Source organism: Varroa destructor, unplaced genomic scaffold, assembly GCF_002443255.2.
Source record: "Varroa destructor unplaced genomic scaffold, Vdes_3.0 BEIS01000003.1, whole genome shotgun sequence".
Taxonomy (NCBI): Eukaryota; Metazoa; Arthropoda; class Arachnida; order Mesostigmata; family Varroidae; genus Varroa; species Varroa destructor.
The window spans coordinates 13386082-13410720 of NW_019211456.1; the positions used below are offsets into that span (position 1 = coordinate 13386082).

At 39.4% G+C, this 24639-nt stretch overlaps 3 protein-coding genes and 1 long non-coding RNA gene across 11 annotated transcripts; 3 read left to right on the plus strand and 1 right to left on the minus strand.

Annotated features, from left to right (window-relative positions):
- Positions 1 to 428: 428 nt before the first annotated feature.
- LOC147756547 (uncharacterized) lies at positions 429 to 8732 on the minus strand. The gene is made up of 2 exons (XR_015323652.1): positions 5971 to 8732; positions 429 to 1318 (listed from the first exon to the last, which is right to left on the minus strand). It is a non-coding gene; the product is annotated as an uncharacterized LOC147756547 (long non-coding RNA).
- Positions 8562 to 14468, plus strand: LOC111246513 (ribonuclease Z, mitochondrial-like). 5 transcript variants are annotated; one of them, XM_086983519.1, is made up of 3 exons: positions 8562 to 8580; positions 11240 to 11385; positions 12056 to 14468. In XM_086983519.1, the coding sequence occupies exons 2-3, from the start codon at positions 11355 to 11357 to the stop codon at positions 14395 to 14397; spliced, it is 2373 nt and encodes a 790-aa protein (XP_086839645.1). In that variant the 5' UTR covers positions 8562 to 8580; positions 11240 to 11354; the 3' UTR covers positions 14398 to 14468. The 5 variants fall into 5 exon arrangements, with proteins under 5 accessions (XP_086839645.1, XP_022651972.1, XP_022651973.1 ...); XM_022796237.2 differs by lacking the exon at positions 8562 to 8580 and adding an exon at positions 10527 to 10675; XM_022796238.2 differs by lacking the exon at positions 8562 to 8580 and adding an exon at positions 10609 to 10719.
- Positions 14469 to 15521: 1053 nt separating this feature from the next.
- Positions 15522 to 18530, plus strand: LOC111246514 (ribonuclease Z, mitochondrial-like). Of its 2 annotated transcripts, none has more exons than XM_022796240.2 (2): positions 15522 to 15686; positions 16140 to 18530. In XM_022796240.2, coding segments are annotated over exons 1-2 (2316 nt in total). In that variant the 5' UTR covers positions 15522 to 15684; the 3' UTR covers positions 18454 to 18530. The 2 variants fall into 2 exon arrangements, with proteins under 2 accessions (XP_022651975.1, XP_022651974.1); XM_022796239.2 differs by lacking the exon at positions 15522 to 15686 and adding an exon at positions 15699 to 15855.
- A 1266-nt stretch (positions 18531 to 19796) lies between these two features.
- LOC111246515 (ribonuclease Z, mitochondrial-like) lies at positions 19797 to 23215 on the plus strand. Of its 3 annotated transcripts, none has more exons than XM_022796244.2 (2): positions 19797 to 20031; positions 20801 to 23215. In XM_022796244.2, the coding sequence occupies exon 2, from the start codon at positions 20883 to 20885 to the stop codon at positions 23097 to 23099; it is 2217 nt and encodes a 738-aa protein (XP_022651979.1). In that variant the 5' UTR covers positions 19797 to 20031; positions 20801 to 20882; the 3' UTR covers positions 23100 to 23215. The 3 variants fall into 3 exon arrangements, with proteins under 3 accessions (XP_022651979.1, XP_022651977.1, XP_022651978.1); XM_022796242.2 differs by having other exon boundaries at positions 19798 to 20031; positions 20794 to 23215; XM_022796243.2 differs by lacking the exon at positions 19797 to 20031 and adding an exon at positions 20046 to 20572 and having other exon boundaries at positions 20794 to 23215.
- The last annotated feature ends 1424 nt before the right edge of the window (positions 23216 to 24639 follow it).

A 24639-nucleotide genomic window follows, 5' to 3' on the forward strand; every position in this document is an offset into this window, starting at 1 on the left:
GGGTATTAACTTCACAGCTACAGCCCACTCTTACAGCAGCTGCGCCATTATTAGTCAGAGTAGCCTCTTGGACTGACAACATATCACAGACGATCATTTCAGCCGTTTCAGGAAAGCGGCGAATCTAGGGGTCATCATATTTGACAGAAAACGGGTTTAACGTGAGCAATTTTATTGCCGTGCTGGAACGCTTCCTTCAACCGCTTCTCTATTACTTCTAAGTAGGACAACTACAGATCTAGATATAAATCCATTGCGCGTTGTTCCAGACGAAACCACACGATTAGCTGAATAATTGAAGGTCAATTGTACTTCACCCTAAGACACCCTGAATTCGTGTGCAGAGTGACATGTAGTGAGATAAGAAACATCTGTTAATTTAGAAATGCTTCAAGTACGTATTTAGTAAGAAATGCTTTAGGCCTCAAGAACTTTTGTAAAGAACGTTAGCGTTGCACAGTTTATTTATTAAATCAGTTATCAAATATTAATTAATGTAGAACTTCGTCAGCTTCACGTACTAACACGTTAGAGAATAAGAGGCTTTTTAAGGTTCTGTAGTGGACGCATGAAATCATGCTCACCAAGGTGCATGGCATTTTGAACAGTACTGGCTGGCTCCAATAGCTTTCACAAGGAAAGCAGTACGATCTGTCCACTTTGTTCAAAAACGGTTGGAAAATGTTGTAGTTATAATGAGAAGTCTTTTTCGTTTATCGGATCATCCTTGTCTCCTTCATTGGTGATTAGAACATACGTAACAGGATTGTGCGTGCTCGTAGTGCATCTGGCTGATTCTGGCTAGTTTCTTGGCCATGATCTGCAGAATACTGCGAGTTAGCCGGTGAACGTTGCCTGAACATTGCCTATTATATTCGTTCTGCCATGTATGCATAGGAGATGCCGTGCTAGCGTCATTGATGCATTTATGGGCTAATGATTTTTTCGAGGCTATCCTAAACATAGCTAACGCCCAGAACACCAAACACACGGAACTAAAGGTTCGATACAACATCGGTCAACCGCAGTACAACGGACAGGCCTTATTTAGTGTTGTCGCATTGAACAGCTGAAACTTTGGCTAACGCCTCATAAAGTGGCCTAGAGAATGTTTTCATTGTATAAGTCATTTTTAGGCGTTCCTCCACACGAAATCTGAAGATCACAGCAGCGATGAATAGTCGCATGGGAACCGTTTGTGTCTATTATACAGTGTAGCGTAGTCGAACGAAGAGAGCCCACGAGAGACCTGAGTAGACATAACAACGCTTATTGTTGATAATTTTATTTAAGAGGGGTTAAGTTTAAGTCATGATACCTGTAAGTCAAAAATAAGAGCTACTTATTACGAATAAATAACAAATTTGAAATGTTTTTCAATTTTAATTTTAAAAATTAAACATTTTTTACTATTTCACGTATTAATAGTGCACGCTTACTCTGTCACTTGTGTACTGTAGAAGTATACCGTTAATAAAGACGACCATATCTGATCTGAGTCTTAATAGTATTAAATACGCTCTATATGAACTACAAAGAACTGAAGTTATTTGACACAATTTTAGAGGAGGTTGTCTGATATGTAAATGTGCGCGCCTTTCAGTTACGTTTATGTTTTATGAAGGCAGTACTCAGTATTGGTTTACCCGTAGAAAATATCACGAATAAAAAGGCTGATTTTGTGGATTCGGGTTTATGGTTGAAAGTAAGTCAGAATAGTTAGGACAAAGAATCGGGTTATTTGAATCGAATCTTGGAGCAACCTCGAATATATTACTGTGACAATTAAAAAGGTTTGCTAAATCATGGTTCAGGATTTCATAATTTTTTGGTTCTCTGTATCATTACTAGGAAAGGAATGCTTCTCGTTTTACAGAGTCATCGCTCAACATAAATAAAAAAAAGTCGGTTAAAACAAAAAATGTTCTGAATCTGAAATAGTTTGAAATCCATGTATATCCGAACAAAAGTTCCAGGTACTCATATTGGCGCTGATTGGCTGCTAGAACCATTGTCTGGGATTTGCTTTAATAACAACAACAACAAGATAATATATAACCCATATTATATGCGTAGTTAAATGAGCAGTTGATATTTAATTCTGGTGAAAGTATTTAATAACAGTTTAAATCTTCAACTCATTGGGAAAGCATCCACTATTGGCTGTTTTCAGGCACTTTGGCTACGTGAAGAAATGAAAAATCAAGATATAACGGTCATATTCTCACTGATAGTTACATAGATATCTAAAAGGCTTCAATAGAAACCTTGTAGAAAGCGATGTACGCATTAGATGAGACTAGCCTTCGTAGAAGTCAATCTCATGTCATTTTCGTAAAGAAGACGTATATATATGTATCATATTCCTACCTGGTTGTGACAGCCGCTAAAGATACGACATTCGTTGTAAATTGTCGTATCATTTTAGTTACGTTTATAGCCTACCATGTGTAGAAATAACTGTCCGTGACAACGTAATCTATACAATTACAACGATGTCATTGCTCTAACCTGCCTTCAAACGTTAAGAAGTGTCAGTTCTCGCTGTTGGCGTTTTGGCGACGATGGGCTTGATCTGAATATTAATATATTGTAAATAGGTCAATGTTCAACTTTCTTCAGTTACTTCAATTTAGAGTCATGCATTACAACCCGAGATTATTCGTCGTGTTTGTCGTTGGCGTGTTTGTATCGATGTTTTTCACCTTAATACTAGGTCCAATTGTTTACGTACTGTTCACTGAATATAATGCAAATTATACTTTTACGGGGCTGCAAAATATCTGTTCGGTCATATCGGGGGTATATGTTCAGCCGCCTTGACAACTGGACAACATAGGAAAGCATTTGCTTTACATTGTTTATTTGTTTGGTTTTTTGTTCAAATCAAGTTTTTCACCTTGAGCTAGACTGACGACGTGGAAGGCCCACAATGCGAGATGACAGTGATAACTATTTGATTGCAATACACATATTTTGGATACATCTCCAAACAGTACAATTATTAATAAGCACGTTTCGCCGGAGCCAGTCAACAAGATAATATTTTATGCATTTACCCATAAGGATATGCTTGTAGAATTATACCTTGTACGTCTGCCGCTAATGAAGACTGATAACCATTAGCTAAGCTTAAAGTTCTTTGCTTTGAACTTTAAAAAAGTTGTGGAGGATCAGATGTTCGAATTCGTTTGTATCAACAGGTGTTCGATATTTTGAGCAACGACAGATAGTGTCCGCAGATTTCCTGTCTATATTCGCGCTAATTAGGGACACCCAAAAGGACCTAGTCCGTCTTGCTTGGTATGCCAGACCGACATCTTCAAGACTATGTAGATACTTATCGGTGCAAGTGTGGACCATCTTGTATGTCAAGCCAGAAAAGCAAGCTGGTAAGCAAACATCGTCTAAATTGCTACAAAGGACTAATGTCAACGTCTATGTTCGTGGTGTCCTGTAAAGCTGATCATTTCCACGAGACTGGCTGACACCTGTACGACCTTTAACAGTCAATAAAGCACAGTGGATAAAAAGAAAACCTAGAAAGTTATTCGCACGAAACCAGTAAAACTAAAAAACACAATTTTTTGGGGTCGATACAACATCGGCTTAGTGAAAAACGATAGATTTTTTCACACTCGTCCCAGGAGTCGCTGTTGATGAAGTCAGCAGTCTCCACCGCGACGACCTATGTTGTAAGCGCAACTGGGATAATCTGTTGCGCGTTAAGGAGTGCTTAGTGAGCTATACTCCTGATGCACGATTCACTAACCTTTTATCGGAATGAATCAACGGCCAGAATTTGTTTACTGTGACGACTGACGACTAGTATATAACAGTTCCAAGAAAAATTTCCAACTTTAGTGAGCCTAACCGTTTTTGGTATAACGGGCATTGTTGACCAACTTCCAGTTTATTCCACAATTACCATCTACGTTTTACCCGGCAGTCTGCGCACACGTACCTCATGCGTGCCTGCCCTTGCTTGGTATCAGGTTCAATTGACAGTCATATACAAAAATGATCACCGTGTTTTTCCACGAACAAAGAAAGTCAGACAACGAAACCATTTTGCCCAAGCCACAACATTTCTACTGGAATATTGGTCGCGTTTAATTAGTGGCTGGCAGTTCTTCCCACGACCACAGCTTCAATTGAGCTTATTTTATGCCATAAGCTGCCACTATTATCATTTTGCGATTTGCTTTGATATCTGTCGTTTTGATATTCAGACTCTTATAAGCCTATATAAAAACGTCTGTAAGTGAACAAACGGTAGGAAGGACACCAGGAAGGACTGTAATTACAGATAATGCAACAAAGTGTTTACAGTGAGACACAAGGAAATAGACAAAGGCTTTACAGCATGGATATGTATGCACTACTGAAAATGTAGCTCTCCAGGCAAATCTTTTAGAGACTATGGGTCCATGCACGAACGTAAAGTGTTTAATACAACCCACTAGCACTGTAGATGAACTCTCAGCAACTCTGTATCTCATAGGTCTTTTACCTCTGCCTTAACGTAGAGAGTTAAACAAACCGCATCGTTCACGTATTCATTCGTGCACAGAGTTCAAGCCTTATTAATACTCTTTACATTATAAATGCAGTCAGCCATTTGTCATACTGTTGCTCAGTACAGTCTTATTCAAAACAACCTATGCATAGCATAATACATCTAAACTAAATGCCATTTCGAATGTACCGACGATTCATCATCGGTGCGCCATTTCGTGCTACTGTACAAAGCGAATTTCCTGACACCTGGGTCGACGCACACTTTTACGTGTATATTTCGCAGGTACCCACTGTTGTCCAGTCTGACGACATATTTTGTTTGCTCTGACCTGACACCCTATATCTGTCTACCGCGATATTGGGCTATGAAACATGTTCGATAGTAGCTCTTCAAAGTTGCTGTGTCAAAATCAGTGACCTTATGGGTAGCAGACTTCGTTGAGAACAGACTGACTTCATACCAACGACAGGTCTTAGCACTTTAGGTGTGTCCTACTTCGACAAATTTGATTGCAACTCAGTAATTGAGTAATGTTAGGCCGCCCATAGGGCAGGCATTATAATGGAAGTATTTAGCATGAAATAATTTTTCGCAAATAAGTGATAAATAGTGGTAGAACAATAAGACCAACTGGTATACACTTTTTCTAACTTCAAACGTGAATTAGCGACGCTTTTCGCAAAACACAAAGCTACTTGCCGTCATGGAGTTAAACACCATTCTGCCATAGTTTATAATGAGCGGTTTTCTTATAGACTGAATGAATGACGACGTATTTACTCATAACCAGAATCGTTATTATAGACAAAATAGTAGAGTTGAACATAGAGTTACTGGACTGCAATGTATTTGGTTGAACTGATAGTGTGATGAAGCGATAAACAAACGTTATTAGCGTACTTTCAAAAAAATATATTTAAAAACAACACTTCAATTTTCCCCGGTAAGTATGTTTGTATCTGTGCTTAAGACGTTTTCTCAAATTCCTTTCCCTTCCTGGCTACTACTGAGCAATACGACCAATGTTTCCAGAAGCAAAGTTACTTCATATCGTGAAGGTTTATGGACTGGGCGTGTAGACGACAATATGATAAGCTGACTAGAATGACCCCATTGACTAAAATAACGTTTTATTGCGAATCAAAATACTACTAACAGAAGAGCGTCACAATAATTACATGCATACGAATATAAACACATTCTGAAATCCTATTAAAGATTGCGGTATGGTAAAAAAAGACAATTCTTTACCTAATAGTAGTGTGATAATGGTGCTATTTGACTGAGCAAAAATTTAATTATTCACCAATAGGGTACAAAATGAGAACTTACTGATACAACCAAGAGTGTATGTACAAAAACCTCAACATTTAAATGTAGGACAAAGAAGGGTAGGTACACCAAAATCAGGCATGTTGCTACGCAAACTCTGGGAAATTGCATCGTACCTTGACAATTCGTGGAGGACAAATAAAAGTACGGTCATATGGTGCTAAGCTACCACGAGCTGAACTGAGCAAGATGTCAATCTTCTGGTGTCGATCGTATATTACGAGCTTTCCAACGTGTATATGACATCTCTATAGAATGACATAACAGATGCATATCTAACTCTACAGGTAAATATCATACGCCGAGAGCAGTAGGCAACCAGTTAGTCAGAGATGTTTACGTGGCTTCATTACAGGTTCATCTCAAATACATGAACATCTTTCCAAGTAACATACGCTACGGCAATATATAACCAGCACGGTAAATCGAGACTGTACAAAGGCGAGTCTCCACAACGCACGCAGATAGCACAGCCCAAATGAGGCAAACCAAACAGCTAGGACTAGCAGGCGGACATATTTAAACCTAATGCCCCGTAAAGGAACAACAAAAGCTCGAAGATTATTAGTCTTATATAACAATAAGAAGAAGAATGGTTATATATATATATAAAAATCATTAATTCAAAACACGACTATCATATGCACTTCTAGAATGGCCTATGATGTAAACGTCTGTTTCCATCTTTCCTGTTAGTAAACCATTCATTTTCCTGACATAGTTATGCACAGCGTTTCCTATTATTACACGTGAAGAAAAAATGCAACTGACTAATCACGACCAGAAGTATCTCGCCTCGATTTTTTTATTATTAATAAGGATTTAGCTTGTTATTATAAATTTCGTGCACTATACAGATTCATCACCTGCAAGCATACATCGTCAACTGGCGTTCTCTAAGAAAAGCAGAAAAAACTAGCGAATTGAATTAATGTACGCCACAGTAGTATGAGTTATCCCGCAATTCCTACCTTAGCCCCAGTCCCAGCAAGATACCGTTTGTTTACCTTCTTCAATTAATGTTAAAGTACTATATCAATTAGAAACGCACTGCATCACGCTTTTGACAGTTCGATCATTTTCATAATTATTTATGCATATTCACATTTATATATATACACGCACACACACACACACACACATCTATACACATTCATGTAAACGAACCTCAGTCGAATTGCCATATGTTAATATACAATTATTATAGCTAAATAACAGTAGATTTTTACTATCGAACAGTGCCTGCGGACTCAGCGCCGGCCAGGCAACAGTTTTGTCTACGTTCCACTGTACATAATCGTGCCATGTTGCTATTTATTCTATGGCGACTGCAGCAGATAGCCCGGTCGCTTCGCTCTCAATTAGCGCGCCTTCGTCGTTCAGCGTCGCAGATAGGACGAAGGAGAACAACCACGGTTCGGCATTTTGAAAGATGTAATTAAAAGTAGATGACATGATACGGGTCTCTAATATCGATCGGCTTCCGGCATTTCGGACACTTAGCTCGTTGGCCAAGAATCGATTGCATGCATCGCTCGCAAAAAGCATGACAACAAGTATTCAACGCGACGGGTCGCATGTTCTGTCTTAGTAAGGATATGTACGATTCCAGACACACCGCACAGCAAAGTTGGTTTTCAACCGTGCTCGTTTCGAAGGATTCTGTTGATGCTGGCCGTGAACTGATCCTAGCTGAGGTCACAACGGGTGAAGTAGCGGTTCTTCTTAAACCACCAACCATAGCGTTACTTACTAAATGTGTACTGGTTATTAGCCGGAGCTGTCGATTACCGCTTGAGTTTCGATGACGCGTTTCCTGTGACGACGTCCTACTGTGAGCCAAGCTTCTATTCGTCTGCGGTGAAACGTGCGTTGCTGGTCGAATCATTGCATTTATCGGTTGCGCTAGAAGCTGATGGTTATGATGGACGAATGATGACCTCGAGCCACCTTCATAAAAGCTATTGTTGTCTGTGTATGGTAACATTTGAGGTAAAGAAACAGTTGTCGGGTGAACTGGAGGTTGATACGCAGGTGCCCGGTAGGCAGAATAGAACGTCTGAAATGGATAAACATTTGAATACTGGGTGGGCCTTGCGACGACGGTAGCTGTGGTAAAATAATTCGGCGCATTAGATGCCATGAGTCCCGCCAAAGGATTTGCAGGCCACGTTACAGTGGGTCGTGATACTGTAGAATTCCACGAGTAACTCATATTCACGGGGCTAAACTTTAGCTATTAGCAGCTCTTGATTAAATTCAGCAATTAATTCGCAGTAGTCGGCGGTCTGCTATGGGCCACAACGAACACAGTGATCCTGTATTGATCACTGTGACGAACTCAATACTTTGCTAACGAATACGGTATAACTCAAAAATATGATCGACCGGCGACGGTTTTTATCGATTCCATATTGGCACGACACTAGCTCCAATGGTTGGTTATTATACACAACAATCTCCTGGAAAGAATTGAGGTTACTGCTTTCGGTATAACTTTGAGTTTTGCCGTAGCTTACAGCGGGCCACGCGCCTCGTGGATAGTTTCCAGTGATCACCAGTCATCTGGTGGGGGAAAGTGGAAACGAAAAACCTTGCTAGACGTGCACACTGCACATTGTAAGGGCCGCAAGCCGTGTCACGTGGCCCGCTTTTGCTGACAGGCAAAATAAGGGTTGAGTAACTTATTTCTCACACTGCGTTTCAGCACCCAGGTGATCACTAACGTATGATTTATAAACGTTCGATTAAGAGGAAACACTTAAGTGTCAATTCTGTTTCGTGTCAATCTGCTGGGTTCGAACTTACACGTGTAAACAATGACGCAGGGTGGTGCGTTTAGATCGGGGAAACTTTTGGTCTTAGACAAAAGCCATTTCTTTCAAAGACCAAATAATAAACTACTCGTAACAAAAAGCACTGCGTCATTGTTTTTATATGAGCAAAGATCAGCTATTATTTTACTTTTTTTCTGTCGACGGGTCCCACCGTGATTAAATTTATTTTGGGCGAAATTAACGGTTTACGGTGTGTGTGTGTGTGTGTGGCTTTTGTAAAACGTGAAGAAGGTTTCACGAAGTAAAACGGGAATATCTTTAATAGGTTTTAGATTTAAGATACCCAAAAATTAATCAAAATGGCTCAAGAAGCCGTGTTTGATATACCTGGATTCTTTTATTCATAAATAAACCGCCGTTTTTGAGAAGCGAATATCAATTGCCGATGGGTCCAGAAAGCGGTAACAACTTTTTTAAAGACTTTTTATGTTTTTCTTATATTTTTTTAAAATTTGTTGGACATTTTGAGCCCTTCCATTTTTCGTAAATGTTTGCATGCTCCCAATCCAAAGTTTAATTTCGCCGAGCGTTTTTACTTGTAGTGTAATTAAGCAATACTTACCAGCTCAACTTACAGTTACTATTAAAAAGCCTACTAAAAGTTATTTGCCGATTAAAGAAGAAACACTTTGAAAATAATTAAATGCTGAATTAGATCCTAAATCGAAGCTGTAATCGGGATGAATGATCTTTATATGAAATAAATCTAACCGTCAGAAATAGCACTTTTACAACATTGAAAACATTCCGTTGAAATATATGTTTATATACAGTCTTAAAAACAAAGCGTGAGAAAAAGCTCTCAATGTACGTGTAACTGCCCTCTTCGTGTAATTTGACGCAATTTCCGTGCAAGCAAAACAGAAAAATAAGCGGCCAATGAACTTCTACTTACTTGGATCTGATTTCAAGAGTAACAGATCTCTTCTAATTTACAAAAGCACAGATATTAGTTTTCCTGCTAACCAACGAAAATTTAAACATTGTTGCCAGCTAAATCGATAGTATTGTTCGATTTGTGTTATATTTTATGCTGGAACCACGTACACTCAATGCGGCATACATGATCAAAGTTCTCAAAAAAAAAGATAGAAAAAAATGAGTAGGAGTAATTTATGTCTAGGGTGAAAGCCTCTGACCTCCGTTTCAACTGAATTTTGCAAACTATGCGAAAGTCAACAACTTAATGAAATTCCAATTATACTCATCTAGTATTCAGAGTCGTTGTAATAAGCAACTTGACAAAAAAAACAAGTTTTAAATTCATGGGCTGCATGTTAGTAAATAGCAGTAAGCTGAAAAATGTTGATCGATCTCTGATTGATGACTGTTTTCCCAAAAATGATGATACCGCTGCTATTCCTGCCACTTTTGAACTTTCCGATTTCATTTCCAATGTTGAAAAAATCTAAATTATCATAAAATTACAAAAAAACACGATTTTTACAAGCTGGATGTTGCAGCTGGCGAATAGTAGGACAATTCAACCAATAAATGAAATTTTGTTCTAGTTACGTTGTAACATATATCAGTCGGATGCACTTGCTTTTATCTTTTATGAAGTAGTCATTAACGTTTGGCTCAGTATATAACAATTAAAAATCTCTGAAAAATCGACCAATCGACAAAACAGTCAGTATGGAGCACTTTTTAGCCAAGTTGCCTTTAACTCCCGCAGAAATGCCTCAAAAAACTCTTTCTCTAGTGCTCCACTTTATCTCCCAAAGTAACTATCAACAACTGGTTAACGAAATACAGTTTCTTTATGATAATAAAAAATATGAGTGCCGATTATACAACCTCCTTACCATACTTTTCGTTATTCGTCTTCTTTTTTTTCTATGAATAGATGGCTTAACTGCTGCCCAAGGTGCCCTTAGAGAGGCGCGCGACACTTTTATTTGTAAACATTCCCCTCTCCTAAATGCGAAAGTGCGATTTGAGCAGTTCCATGTTCGTTTATCGTTTCCGTGACAGCGCAGTGGTAATGTTTTTGCCTGCTAAGTGGGGGTGTATGTTTAAAACCGGGTATGAATGTACTTTGTTTGGTCATGGGATCGAGCCATCTAAAACCGTACTTAATGTCAGTACTGAACGTGGAACACGAATTACTTATTAGTGCTTATTGATTACCAAACTGCGTCCCCGAAATAATGGCCTCAGTGTGATACAGTGAAGAGCGTCTCAATTAGATTCTGGTTAATTTATAAAAAAATGTGCATATATCCGGCACTTCTTTAATTAGCTAACTAATTTTTAGTATCCAAATAGATCTCTTGGATTCCTTAAAGAAAAGGTAGCCATATACCATATGGTTTTCAAAGTCGACTTTTTTTTTTGAATCCGTACTTAGTCAGCCCTGAATACTTTACGGTAACCCCGTCTATTAAACGAGTTTTCCTTTAACAAAGTTTTAATTTAAAAAAAATCGATGATTCTCCACTGAAATAATTGACTACGTGACATAGTTGCTCATATCCTTCTCTATCTACCACATCTACTTTACCACATTTAATCTTTTACTTGCCTATTCGACCCTCTTTCTCAGGCCGTCGACATTAGATGACACCATCAAAGCCGGTTCATCTATAACATATGATTGAATTGACTTAAGTAACAATTCAACATTCTTCCTTTAAATCTACTATGGACGTTAACTATTTATGATATTAACGCTTACCCAAACTAAAGCAAGTAAGTATCAACAAATATTTGCGAAGCAAACTAGTGGCATATAAAATTCTAGATCTAAAACAGAATTTGTAAACGTTACCAACTAATGTAGAAATGCCGAAATGAGTTCATTTTGTGCGCCCTGTAGGGTTGGAACTTTAATCCTATAAATGTTTATGACATATTGTTATCATAAAGAAAATAAATTGGTGTAGCGCTGCATTGACATTTTAAATTCACATTGAAATTGTTGAAACTCGCGCATATACGTTGCTGATTATTAACCACTTTATGAAGAGGTTTCGCTAACTAGGTCTAGTCAAAATCGTTCTTTGTTATAGTCAAGCCTACGTACAAGAAATACTTTCGATAGGTCGGCGCATATATATAGTTGAAGCTTGCGTTATACTGAGAATAGTTTTTTAATGTATTATATTGATAAGAAGCCTAAATATATTCATCTTAAGCGGAACGAAGATTTTAAAAGCTCAGGTACATTGAGCGCTTCGTGAGGATAGAACTTGAAATATAAAATGATGGCTGCTATAATCATATGCTCAATACGCGTCTAAAAGGAAACTATAAGGCTTGAACGTAGAAGAATAATACATATATTACAGAAAAATAATTTGTTGCATTGAATAATAGTAAACACATTAGTTGTATATGTTTGAATTTTTATGTGTTCTAGGTATGCTCCGTTTGTGGATACGGAACTGGTCTATTCATCGAGGTCTTACTAAGAATCGATCTATAAGCTCAACGGTAAACGATGGCACAGGACCATTTCAAAACAGAGACCACGCTAAACAGATCAAAAGGCAACAAATGTTGAAGCGAATCGAAGGTGCTCAAAGACAGTCTTCAAATGTGATCACCCTTCGGGTTTTCGGCAATGGATGTGTAGGGGGGCCAAGATCAGTGTCTGTCGTTGTAGGAAACTCCCGCTACTTGTTCAATTGCGGTGAAGGAACACAAAAGTTGTGTCAAGAGTACGGCGTTAAGATGTCCGACGTGAGAACTCTGTTTTTTACCTCGCCAACATGGGAAAATATAGGCGGTATATTAGGTTATATGCTGACAGTTCAGTCATGTGGAATGCATGAGTTTGAAATCTGCGGACACTCAGATATAATGAAGATATTCGAAATTACAGAGCCATTTGCTAATTTCAACGGGATCAAACTGACACGACATAACAAATTAGATTTCTCCGACAGTCTCATCAGTATTCAATCTGTCATCTTCAACAAAAGCAATAGCTGTGACACGAGTGATAGTATAATTAATGAAAATGAAGTTAGTGAAGATATAATTCCGAATGATGCTGTCATTGGCTACATTTGTAAGCCGTATAAACAACCGAAGAAACTTAATCTATATCGTTGTGTTGAACTGAGAGTACCCCCAGGACCGCCTTTCATGAAGATAAAAGCAGGTGAAGAGGTTGTACTCGACGATGGCCGTGTTATAAAACCTGATGATGTTTTTTGTCTGGACTCATGCGCAGCTGTATTTATCATATTGGAGTGTCCTGCAGAAGAATACATTGACTCGTTTCTCAAGGCCAAGGAGTTTTCACCGTATCAACTTGGGGAAAATGCTGCACAGTATGATGACACAGGTGTAATTGTACATATGACTCCCAAAAAAATTTTCGACTCGCCTAAATATCAAATGTTCTGTAAAAAGTTTCGTTCAAACATAGTTCATCTGCCCCTTTGCGAAGAGAATACCTATGAGTTAAGCGCCAAATCATGCAGCGCACAGTATAAACTGAGTTTGATCCATGATGAGATATTCCCGCCACCTTCAAGGTCTTCAAATGTTGGTGTAGCCGCTTTTACCAAATATCACATTAGACCTCATTTGGGATTAGATGATAAGGCCGCAGTAAAAATTAAGCCTGAACAATATATCAGTGAGGCAAGGTCGGTACCGAATTTTGAGCTTGCTTTAAAGCAGGTGAACGATCAACTATCGAAATTGAAAATCGTTGACAAAAGAGAATATCCGCTAGTGGTGTTCCTTGGCACTGGGAGCGCTGTTCCGAACAACGATCGTAACGTGTCCGGTATTTTAGTGGTGACAGGACCAGAAACATACTTACTTCTCGACTGTGGCGAAAGCACGTACAGCCAGTTGATTCGGCATTACGGTATTAACCGTTCCAAGGAAATCCTCCGCAATCTTCAATGTGTTTATGTATCGCATATGCACGCCGACCATCACCTTGGCCTAATTACGATGATAAATGAACGTACCAAACTGGGCGTTGAAACAACTTTGCGCGTTATAGGACCAATCAGTCTACTTCAGTGGCTGCAGAAATACGGTGAGCTCTTCGGCCAGCTTAAATTTGACTTTGTGAACAGCGCCACTTTTCAAGGTAAGGCCACAGAGGGTTTCCCGCCGGCTAACATACCCAGTCATCAGGACCTGCTTGCAAACCTAGGAATCAAACGTATTGCGACCTGTGAGGTTGATCATTGCCCGGATGCTTACGGGGTTCGTATAGACATTGGCAGCGGTTACAGCCTCGTTTACTCAGGCGATACGAGACGCTGCCCCAGTCTCATCGAGCTGGGGCAAGGATGCGACTTGCTCATACATGAGGCTACGCTTGAAACCGGATTCGAAGACGAGGCATTAGTTAAGGGGCACTGCACGACAGCACAAGCTGTTGAGGTGGGGCGTCAAATGAATGCAAAGTTTACGCTGCTAACACATTTTTCACAACGTTATGTCAAGATACCTAATGAAGATGAAAGCATCTTTGCAGAAGAGGGAGTAGGTTTTGCATTCGACCATATGCAAATATCACCCAAATTACTCCAGATTTTGCCTCATCTCTACCCGGCAATAAGATGCCTGTTTTCCCAATACGTTGAAAAGATGAAACAGAGAACTATCAGCGCAAGCAAGATGGATTGGGTGCGGACAGAACTGAAAGAGTTTAACAAAAATGGGAATAAGGTCCGAGCCCCTGAAGACTGTTTGAAAAATCATTCGAAGGCGATTGAAGTGTCTTAGCTTGGCAGTGCTGTCTACATATATATAACTGTCGTTAAAAATAAATTATTTTGTACATATATTCGTTATTATATCGTGATTGGTCTTCCTGTATTTCTATACGAGAAAGGCTATACCTGTATTCCTGTGTGTTGGACATAGCATAATAGTAAACAATTCGTACAGCTATACCTAGCTATAATCGTGCGTACTTATCGCTCTATACGGGTGTGTTTAAGTTATAAAAAAATTGCAAATAAATTTCAACATCGTTTAACAATGTTTAACTAATATTTACATAATCTCTCGTATCCAAATATTTCATTTATCTTCGAATTGCTACACATGCTTTTTGTCTATTAGTAGAAAGAAGGAGCATTGTTATGAAGTCTAGACATAGTTTAGTAAACTTTAACATATGTTTCGTGCTACTTCGTTCATTTGATCGTGTTCACTTATGAGAAATGTTAAATAAGGAACTGGTGACTAATATTGTAAAACAAAAAAAAATGAATCAGTTTTCTAAAAATCTAAAAAATCTGAATAAAATTGAAGCAAAAAGTCGTATTACGTTGAATAGAAGATTTCGAAACTATTCAAAATAAAACAAAATAATGATGTTGTGATAAGGAATCCCTAGACAACCAAAAATAAATAGGCTAGCATTAGGGGCTCTGTATAAAATGTGTTTCAAAACTCTATCTTAGGGAATGTGGTTCCTTTCGCATTCATTTTAGTCTGAGGCCATGCCTTATAAAATAAATGTGCTATGAAAAGTAGCAATGTACAAAACTGACAAGTGTGAGGAATGAATGAAACATAATGAATAGAAAAAACGTCTAGGTCGCAAATGTTGACTTGAGTAAAAATTGTAATTCAAAAAGATCGATGATCTTGCTATATTGATTATAGACAGTATCTTGTATTACAACGTTTTTGCTACCTTCAAGATGCGTTTCTCACTGCCAACAAAATAAGGGGCTTTCAGGTTTCCACGTTTTGGAAAGCTATAGCCAATAATGAGCTGACTTTTGACTTGTCAATCGCTCGATTTCACATAATTGAGGTAAGCAGAGCCGTCCGACTTGACTAGGCTGCATCTAGTTCTAGCTCATCATTGGTTCCGTGTGTTGACTAGTATTGGCTAGATACAGCCGCTCGAACCAAGCCTTTCCAGCAATGCGCACGTTCGAAACAATTCACGCGGGGTATCAATTTTCCCGTGGATTTGTAAGCCGACGAGAAACTTGAAGCACTCGGAAGACAATGTCCATCACCTTACGCATATATGAATATTGACGTGTACAGATGTACGTATTAGTTAAAGAAGTGTCCTTATGAACAGGAATTTTGGCAATAGTTCGAAGATTATTAGTATCCCGTGAAACGCTTGTTTACCAATCTAACTTAGAAAACGTAGAGACTGAAAATCTCGCAAAAACGCACCACCTTCTATGTGGTTGGTGTATATATGAATCGGTTAGTATAGCTCTTGTGCAGTTCTTAACATTGCAATCTGTACAGCATGCACTGTGCGATTGTTAACTCTTAGTATTGAGAGTACTGGCATAGTAATGCGTATACTAGGTATCACGCGTTTGGTGCCATTCATTGACTGTGCAACGTCTCTATAGCAATGTGAACGTTTTATACTGCTTTTCCAATTTTTTTTCCATCGTTATTCTTGCCCGGTGTTTTTTTAGATGTTTTGCCGATGTTTTGAATACGTAAAAATATGTTATTTATTTTCGTTGCTGTTGCAGGCGTTCCATGATGTTTGCATTGAAAGACTTCGGCCATTCGACTTGTAGCTACCGACTTTTTGGCGCAGTTCGGAACACAATTGGCCGGACAGCCTGGAAGCATCGATTAGCCCAGCAGAATCAAGATGAATGGATACAAAACCATCAACCTAATGACATCTACCTTCAGATTTTGGGAAATGGCACTATAGGCGGGCCTAGAACAGTGGTTGTTGTTGCAGGCTTTAAACGCTACTTTTTTAACTGCGGAGAGGGAACACAGAGACTCTGTCGGGAGCATAAAATCAAAATGAAGAATTCCACAGTGTTTCTCACTTCGCCAAAGTGGGAAAATATTGGAGGTCTAATTGGCTTTGTATTGACTTCACAAGATGCAGGGATACAAGAGCTTCAGATAAATGGATATAATCACATTTCTGATTTGTTTAGAATCACTCGTAGCTTTGTAAATCTAGGGTATTTGAAGCTAAGAACGAACGCTAAACTAGAATATGCTGATGCGGAAATGAACATTCGGCAGATTGTTCATAGAAAACGAAAATATGATGACCTCGGTAATTTAAAAAACATCCAGTTAGCTGGGCAGGATGAAACTGCTAGTGATTCCGTAAGCAGTTATATTTGTAAACCGATCTGGAAACCGGCCAAGATATCTCTGGAGCTCTGCGTTGAATTAGGCATACCCCCAGGCCCACATTTGGCTCAGTTAAAAGCCGGTCATGAGATAACTTTACCTGATGGACGCATCGTTAAACCAAGTGATGTCGTGCAGCCTAGCGCACTGTTTACAACTTTTGTTATATTGGAATGTCCCACTGAGGATTACATTGATTCTTTTCTCGAGGCCGAAGAGTTTAAACCGTACGACCTTGAAGAAGGGGCCCTGGAACAGGATATAAAAAACTTAATTGTTCATATTACTCCAAAAAATGTGTTTGAGTCAGCTAAGTATAAGTTGTTTCTGCAAAGGTTTTCGCCAAAGGCCGTTCATTTACAGCTTTGCGCGGAGAACAGTCACGATCTGAGTGCGCAAGCACATCGCGCGCAGTATCAGCTAAACCTGATACACAATGAGATATTTCCTCTCCTTCGGAGATCTTCAGTAACGAAGGGTGTAGCTGCTTTAACGAGATACAATGTGAGACCACATACGGGGCTAGACGACGAGACAAAATTAAAAATTATGCCCCAACAGTATATCGGAGAGGCAATGGCATCACCGAACTTTGAGCAGGAGTTAGCCGAGCTCAAAACTAAGTTGGAAAAGACAAAAGTTCATGATCAGAGAGAATACCCACTAGTGACCTTCTTCGGAACTGGAAGCGCCATTCCAAGCAAGGACCGTAACGTGTCCGGCATTTTATTAACGACGAAACCGAGTAGTCATATTCTACTTGACTGTGGTGAGGGCACTTGGGGGCAAATGATACGGCACTATGGGCCAGAAGATGCCGAAAAGGTCCTTAAGAACCTGAAATGTGTGTATGTCTCTCACATGCATCCCGATCACCATCTCGGATTAATCTCGATTATCAAAGAACGTATCGAACTCGGCGTCAAAACACGTCTACGTGTTTTAGGACCACCGGAATTGCGTACATGGCTTGACCTCTATAGTGAAGTCTTTGAGCGGCTCCCTTTCGAATTTGTGAACTGTCTTGTTTTGTGTAGGGATAAGCAAGAGCCGTCTTCAGCGGAGCAAAATCTAATTCGGAATCTATTCTCTAATTTGGCTGTTAACAATATTTCAGCTTGCCTTGTTCCTCATACGAAGAATGCATTTGCCATTCGTGTCGATACCAACGGTTACAGTGTGGTATACTCCGGTGACACGAAATATTGTCTGGATCTCATTAGACTGGGTGAAGGATGCGATTTGCTTATCCACGAGGCAACAATGGAGGATGGCCTCGAGGAGCTGGCAAAGAGAAAAAGGCACTCTACGACAATGCAGGCTGTTCAGGTCGGGAATCAGATGAACGCTAAGTTTACGTTGCTCACACATTTCTCTCAGCGTTATTGCAAGCTGCCAAATATAGACGATGCAATATTTGAGAAACATCCCGTTGGCTGTGCGTTCGATCATATGGAAATTGCCCCCAAGCATCTTCAAGTGCTTCCTCACCTCTATCCTTCACTAAAGAGCTTATTTGCGGAACACGTTCATCATATGAATGAAAATAGTAGCGCATCTAACATTATTCGGCGACTTCGACTTAAAGAAGAAGCGCGACGAGAGCAAGAGAAGGATAATCTTAAAAAGCTCATAAAAACATTAAAAGGAGGTCTTTTAGAACAAAAATTAGATGATTAGGTATTTCTTCTAACAATTAATAGTCAAGTAGTTGTAAAGAAATATACTTTTTGTACATTTGTTACTTTATAAAGGAAGGCATGTGTGTTCACTCTATTCTATTCTAGTCGAGCAGATTTATACGTAGGTATGTTTTGAGGTAACAACCGTGGCTTTTGATATTAGATTCGATCTAAATAAATGAGATGAAAAACGAGTAGACTAAACTAGGTAAAAAATATTTCGTACTCGGTATTAGCTAAAAATAATTGAAACGTCGAAAATTACTTGAATGTATATTTTAACGCTGACAAATATAGTTCGCGTATTCGACAACAAAGAGTGGAAATTAATGATCACAGCAAAAGAATTGAGCGGAAAATACCGTTAGAGTGAATCGATTGCGTTGCATTGTTTTGGCGTAATAGAGATTTGTATGAACTTCTTGTACGTGGCTCACAAATGTTTGAACAAGTGTTTATCATTGCGTATTTTGGTTTGAGGATGTAAGAAATTCCATATCTGCTTTAGTATCTCTAAGTATCTGCTCTAGTAAGTTTGCTAAAAGTTGGTAATCGACGCTGTTGAAAAAGGCACGCTATGGCATTAGCCATTCTTATCTTGAGTTCTGCACAAAATGCAGTTTAGTAAGTGCAACGCAATTAGTCAAGCATTTTACCAACGATTTTCGCTTCTTTTTTAATAAACGACAAGATGCTCGAAGACATGCATTGGAGTGTTCATCTTCAAGATATTTTTATGGCGTCATTTACATGATTCCGAATCTCTAAAGTAACAACAAATAACAATATAGCAAAACCGATGTCTACTTTGCACTCCCATGGCCGTCTCTTAGACCCTTCACTTGAGGAGGTAACAACGAGTTTATTTAGTGCTAACGCATCAAAGAATGGTCGCTGACAGAAGCTTATATACGTAACTTGATAGATATTTGCCACCATACTTATAACAATGTAAAACCAGTTTGAATAAGGTTACAAATGAAGAGCGCGTTCCTATCTTCACTGCTGTTACCCAATATCTAAAGCGCAAAGCCAGACTAAATTCATCAGAAATAATTATTACTACAGCATTGTTTTATGAGGGTGACGACACTCGTCATAGTCGTGACAGTTCGGCAGCCGCAATTTTGCGCACATAGAATTTTTTGAAACATGCGCGAGTAACTCAATATTTACAAAGATTGACTCTCTCCCACAAGTAGAGCGCGGCAATTTATGAACTGTGGAAGCCGATATTATTGACTTCAGTAAAAATGAATAATATCATAGCAAAACGTATGCTTGTCATAGCAGTTAGAATGATCCAAAATTCAGTAATTTCAATCGAATAGATGTGTACATACTATTAAACGCCTATTCCGCACATACTGCTTCATACTTAGTTTTTGCGTTGTGCTTCTTACCTGCACGCTTTCCTCAAAATCCTATTGACTAAATGAAGCAACCCGATCCGGCTCTCCGTCACACATGTTAGAATCGAAACACGCGTAGATTTCAGTAAGCGAATTCGAATATGAAGTGCTCGATCAATTGATGTGTATGTACGCACTTTTCAAGAATAACGGAAGCACCTGAGGTATGTTTGAGTAGCCAGTTGATTGTTAAGTCAGATATATATAGAGGCAGTACCTTGACCTCGTAAACCGATTTAACGGGTTACTATGTAACTGTGCGAATAATATACATGGGTTCTAGTTCCTATAGTGGTTATTACAGACAAAGGGCCTGAGGCAAACATAACAAATATAGCCACATGCTGAGGGTGGTAGATTTTATGATTGCTCAAAAATACAGCTGGGGGACTAATAGCTGCATTGATAGAACTATGTGACAGAAATACGTATACGAATATCTTATTGTATAATGGCGGTATTGTGCGTGTACTAGAACATTCTACAAAAAATTGTAGAGCAACTCAATGGTCGTGCGTGCTTTTGTCGATATTGTCAAATTTAGTGCAAGCGTAATCATGATAGTTACTAGGTGGATATTAAAGTGTTGCTTTGTTGGAGAACTCTCGAGTATGATGTGTTAAGCTGAAAAACGGCCAGTTTGACACACTGATACGTTAATTGAGCCCCGCGTATGGGTAAAGCTTTTGCAGACATCATCCGTTTGTAAGTAGCAGGTCTTGTATTAATACCTGGTATTCGATAAGAGCTATCGTTTGAATTATAGCAGTGTCTACTGGACGAGATCTAAGTTTCCCGAGTTTATTGACAAATCCATAGAGACTGTCTGTTTCGTATACAGAAAGTGGATTTTCTTGCTATCTTGAAATGGTTGCCCCGGTATAACAGTTCTTATTACATTATTAAGCTATTCATCACATGGTTAGTTTACAGGTTTATAGATCACGTTTGGAGGATGTGACGCCCTGTCATTAACGGTACAATCAGCTTCCCAACTTTTTACATTTCTGTCGAAATGCCGAAGAATCGAGGAGTTGCTGAGCAGCTACGACAGCAACGAATCGAGAAGCAAAGAGTTGCACATAAACCTATCGCTGCTGCCCCCAACATTTACCTTCAGATTTTGGGCAATGGTTGCCCGGGCGGACCAAGATCGGTGTTCGTTTTCACCGACATTTCTCGCTACCTGTTCAACTGTGGCGAAGGAACGCAGAAGCTTTGTCAGGAGAACAAGGTTAAGATGCCAAAAATGAAACAACTCTTCTTTACGTCGCCGAAATGGGAGAATATCGGAGGCCTAATCGGATATTTATTGACACTGCAGGATACAGGAGTGCCGGAACTGCAGATTAACGGACACAAGAGTATTCTGCAGTTGTTCGATATTACGCGTGGTTTTACACACCTCGACTTGATCAATCTCAACAGCAATAATGGATTGGAGTTCTGTGACGAAGTCATGAAAATTCAATATGTCATTCTGAACAGAAACGATTGTGCAAGTGGTACAGCAGCTACCAAAAGGGTTCGATTAAACAACGAAACGATACCTCAAGATGCAGTGATTAGCTATATTTGTAAACCGCATCCAAAACCTGGGAAGTTGTCCCCAAAACGCTGTGTGGAAATTGGTGTATCTCCAGGGCCTCTTTTCGCGAAACTAAAAGCAGGGGAGGAGGTCACACTGGGGGATGGACGTGTGGTGAAACCCACTGACGTCTTGGGTCCGTCGGAAATCTCTCCGACTTTCATCATACTGGAGTGCCCTTCTGATGATTATTTGGATTCTTTTCTTAGCGCTGATGAATTTCGACCTTATCAGACTGGCGAGGATGCTTTGCAACACGAACTGGTAAGTCTGATCATTCATATAACACCTAAACAGTTGTATAACTCGGCCAAATATCGCGTATTCCTCAACAAGTTTCCCTCAAAAACTGTCCACTTAGTGCTGTGTGAGGAAAACACTTACGAACTGAGTGTAGCAGTCTATCGGACGCAGTATCGGCTCAACTTGATTCATGACGAAGTCTTTCCTCTTCTCCCAAGGTCCAAGGACGTTGGTGTGGCTGCATTAACTAGGTACAACATCAGACCGCATGAAGGTCTAGATTGCGAGGCAATAATTAAAATTGTGCCGCAAGAATACCTCGACGAAGCGAAAACTGCACCTGACTTTGATGCTGTTTTAAGTGATCTAAAAGATAGACTGGCTAGGGTCGAAATAAATGAACAAAGGGAGTACCCCGTCGTCACATTTCTTGGGACCGGAAGTGCCATTCCAAGCAAAGATCGGAACGTATCCTCTATTTTAATGGCCATTAAACCTAACGCGTATCTACTATTTGACTGTGGAGAAAGTACGTGGAGTCAAATCGTTCGCCATTACGGCGTCGAAGAAGCTAAAAATGTGCTCCGCAACCTTAAATGCGTCTACGTCTCTCACATGCACGCTGATCACCATCTCGGTCTAATTACGATTATAAAGGAACGTACTAATCTTGGTATCGAAACAAATTTGCGCATTATTGGACCCACAAACCTAGCTGTTTGGCTTAAAAAGTATAGCGGCGTCTTCGAGTCGATCGACTTTGACTTTTCATACTGCGGCAACTTCAGAAACGACACTGAAGAGTTACCGGTCTCTAATTTTGAGACATTTACCGACATAGGAATTGATCGTATTTCGACTTGTTGCGTCCCTCATTGCAGGGATGCATATGGAGTTCGCGTCGATATTAGCGGCTACAGCATAGTTTATTCTGGCGACACGAGACCTGCTTCGAGTCTCGTCGAATTAGGCCAAGGATGCGATTTGCTAATTCATGAAGCAACCATGGAAGATGGGCTCGAAGAAGACGCGTTGACGAAAGCCCACTGCACTACGAGCCAGGCTATCGAAATTGGGCGTCAGATGAATGCAAAATTCACCATACTTACACACTTCTCGCAGCGTTACTGCAAATTACCCAACGTAGACGAAGCTATTTTTGAAAAAGGCCGTGTAGGTTGTGCATTCGACCATATGCAAGTCTCTCCTAAACACCTTAAGATGCTCCCTCATATCTATCCAATGTTGAAGTGCTTGTTTGCTGAACACTTCCATCGAATGACTCTGCGGACCAGTAATGTGGTCAAGAAGGCACAACAAAAGGAGCAACAGAACCTGGAAGAAGGTATCAAGGCGTATGAAACGGCACAATATGCGTCAAATATATTTCAGACCGTTTAATATTGTCACTTGTTTTCGTTACCTATGTACTGTAAATGATAAATGTATATAAAAGTCTTGTGAATAAGTAAATTATTTGTCTATTTGAATAAATCATGTATATATTTGTTGATCTATCGATGCCCATTTTACGTACAGGGAGAGGCGGTGGTCCTGTTCGTGCTGCTCAACATGTTGGTGGAATGTTTAATTAGAAAGTAAATGACATCTTCAATTACGTAAAGCTATTTCGCAATATCAAGCACTTGGCTGTTGCAAGCGAACTTATACAATAAAAGACAAAGTTTGGCTGGTACATACTTTAAATTCTTAGAGAAATTTGTAAACAGCATAAGCAGATATGGGGATCCTAAAGACAACAACGCATTGCCGCGATCGAGGGGGCTTCTCACAAAAGCAGAGATCGAAGTCTAAGGGCCTTGTTGGGCACAGCTAACAGTTCAGCTGCGACTTTTTACTTATGAGTAAATTGAGGACAAATGAATCCCCCGTGCCTTTGACTTTAGGCCTGTTAAAAATTCAGGCGGTGTATTCCAAATGCAATTAACGAAACTTAAAAACCTGTCTGGAGCACACATTCGCCATCGACGTGGCATGGTTCAGCTTCTACCGCCAGCCAGAGAGGGACTAGGCGTTGGCGTCGCTATAAAGTGACATTGGTTCCAGTAGCAGCGTCGAGTACGCTCAAACGTACGATGACAGTAGTACTACCAAAGTGTTGGGAGAAGTATGTAAAAAATAAAAGAAACTACCTTTACCACGTATTAAAAAACCATTATGGCGGAACTAGTGTAAAGGTCTTTCTTTTGAAGTCCGCCGGATTCTCAGGTTGTAGCGAATACTTTTAATGGTTGTTACCCATTAGTAGTGAAGGCCGATGTTAAAGAAAAATTTAATCCGGCTCTTTATTCAAGAGGAATGAACACACTATTTGTCATTGGGACCTGTTCGTTTATTTATTCGTTTTATTGAATTAATATTACTTCGTTCGATAAATCAATTATGCTCAGAGGGAGTAATTATAATGATTACTAATATGTCCTCATGCCATAACATATATCAATTAGTTGTGCCCAGTAGGTAGCGGTGACACAACCGGAAATTGTAAGGAGTATCATTTTGGTGACCCATAAAATGAATCTCTTTCGATAGAATTTTTTTTATTTTTAATTTCTCTTGTTCTGTTTATATTTCAATTTTCTGCTTGTTGCGTCCTCGCGGGGTGCCTGGAATTGCTTTTACACACCGTTTTTTTAATGCTGTTCATTTAAATTACGAATTGACATCGATTTATTATAGTTCGATCGACGAGCATATGAACAGTATTTTGCAGACTTCACTAGTACACTTCATACGGTTGTCGGTAGAGATTTTTTTGCATCGCTGTTCGCTGATTATTGCTATTGTAATCATTGTTTTTATATTTTCTCTATCGTGAACATTTTAATTTGCATCTACGCTTGTTAATACATAACAGCTATTATTTGATTGAAAGCTGTGCGATTACCCTATTTATGTAAAATGTATTTGCTGCATCTTT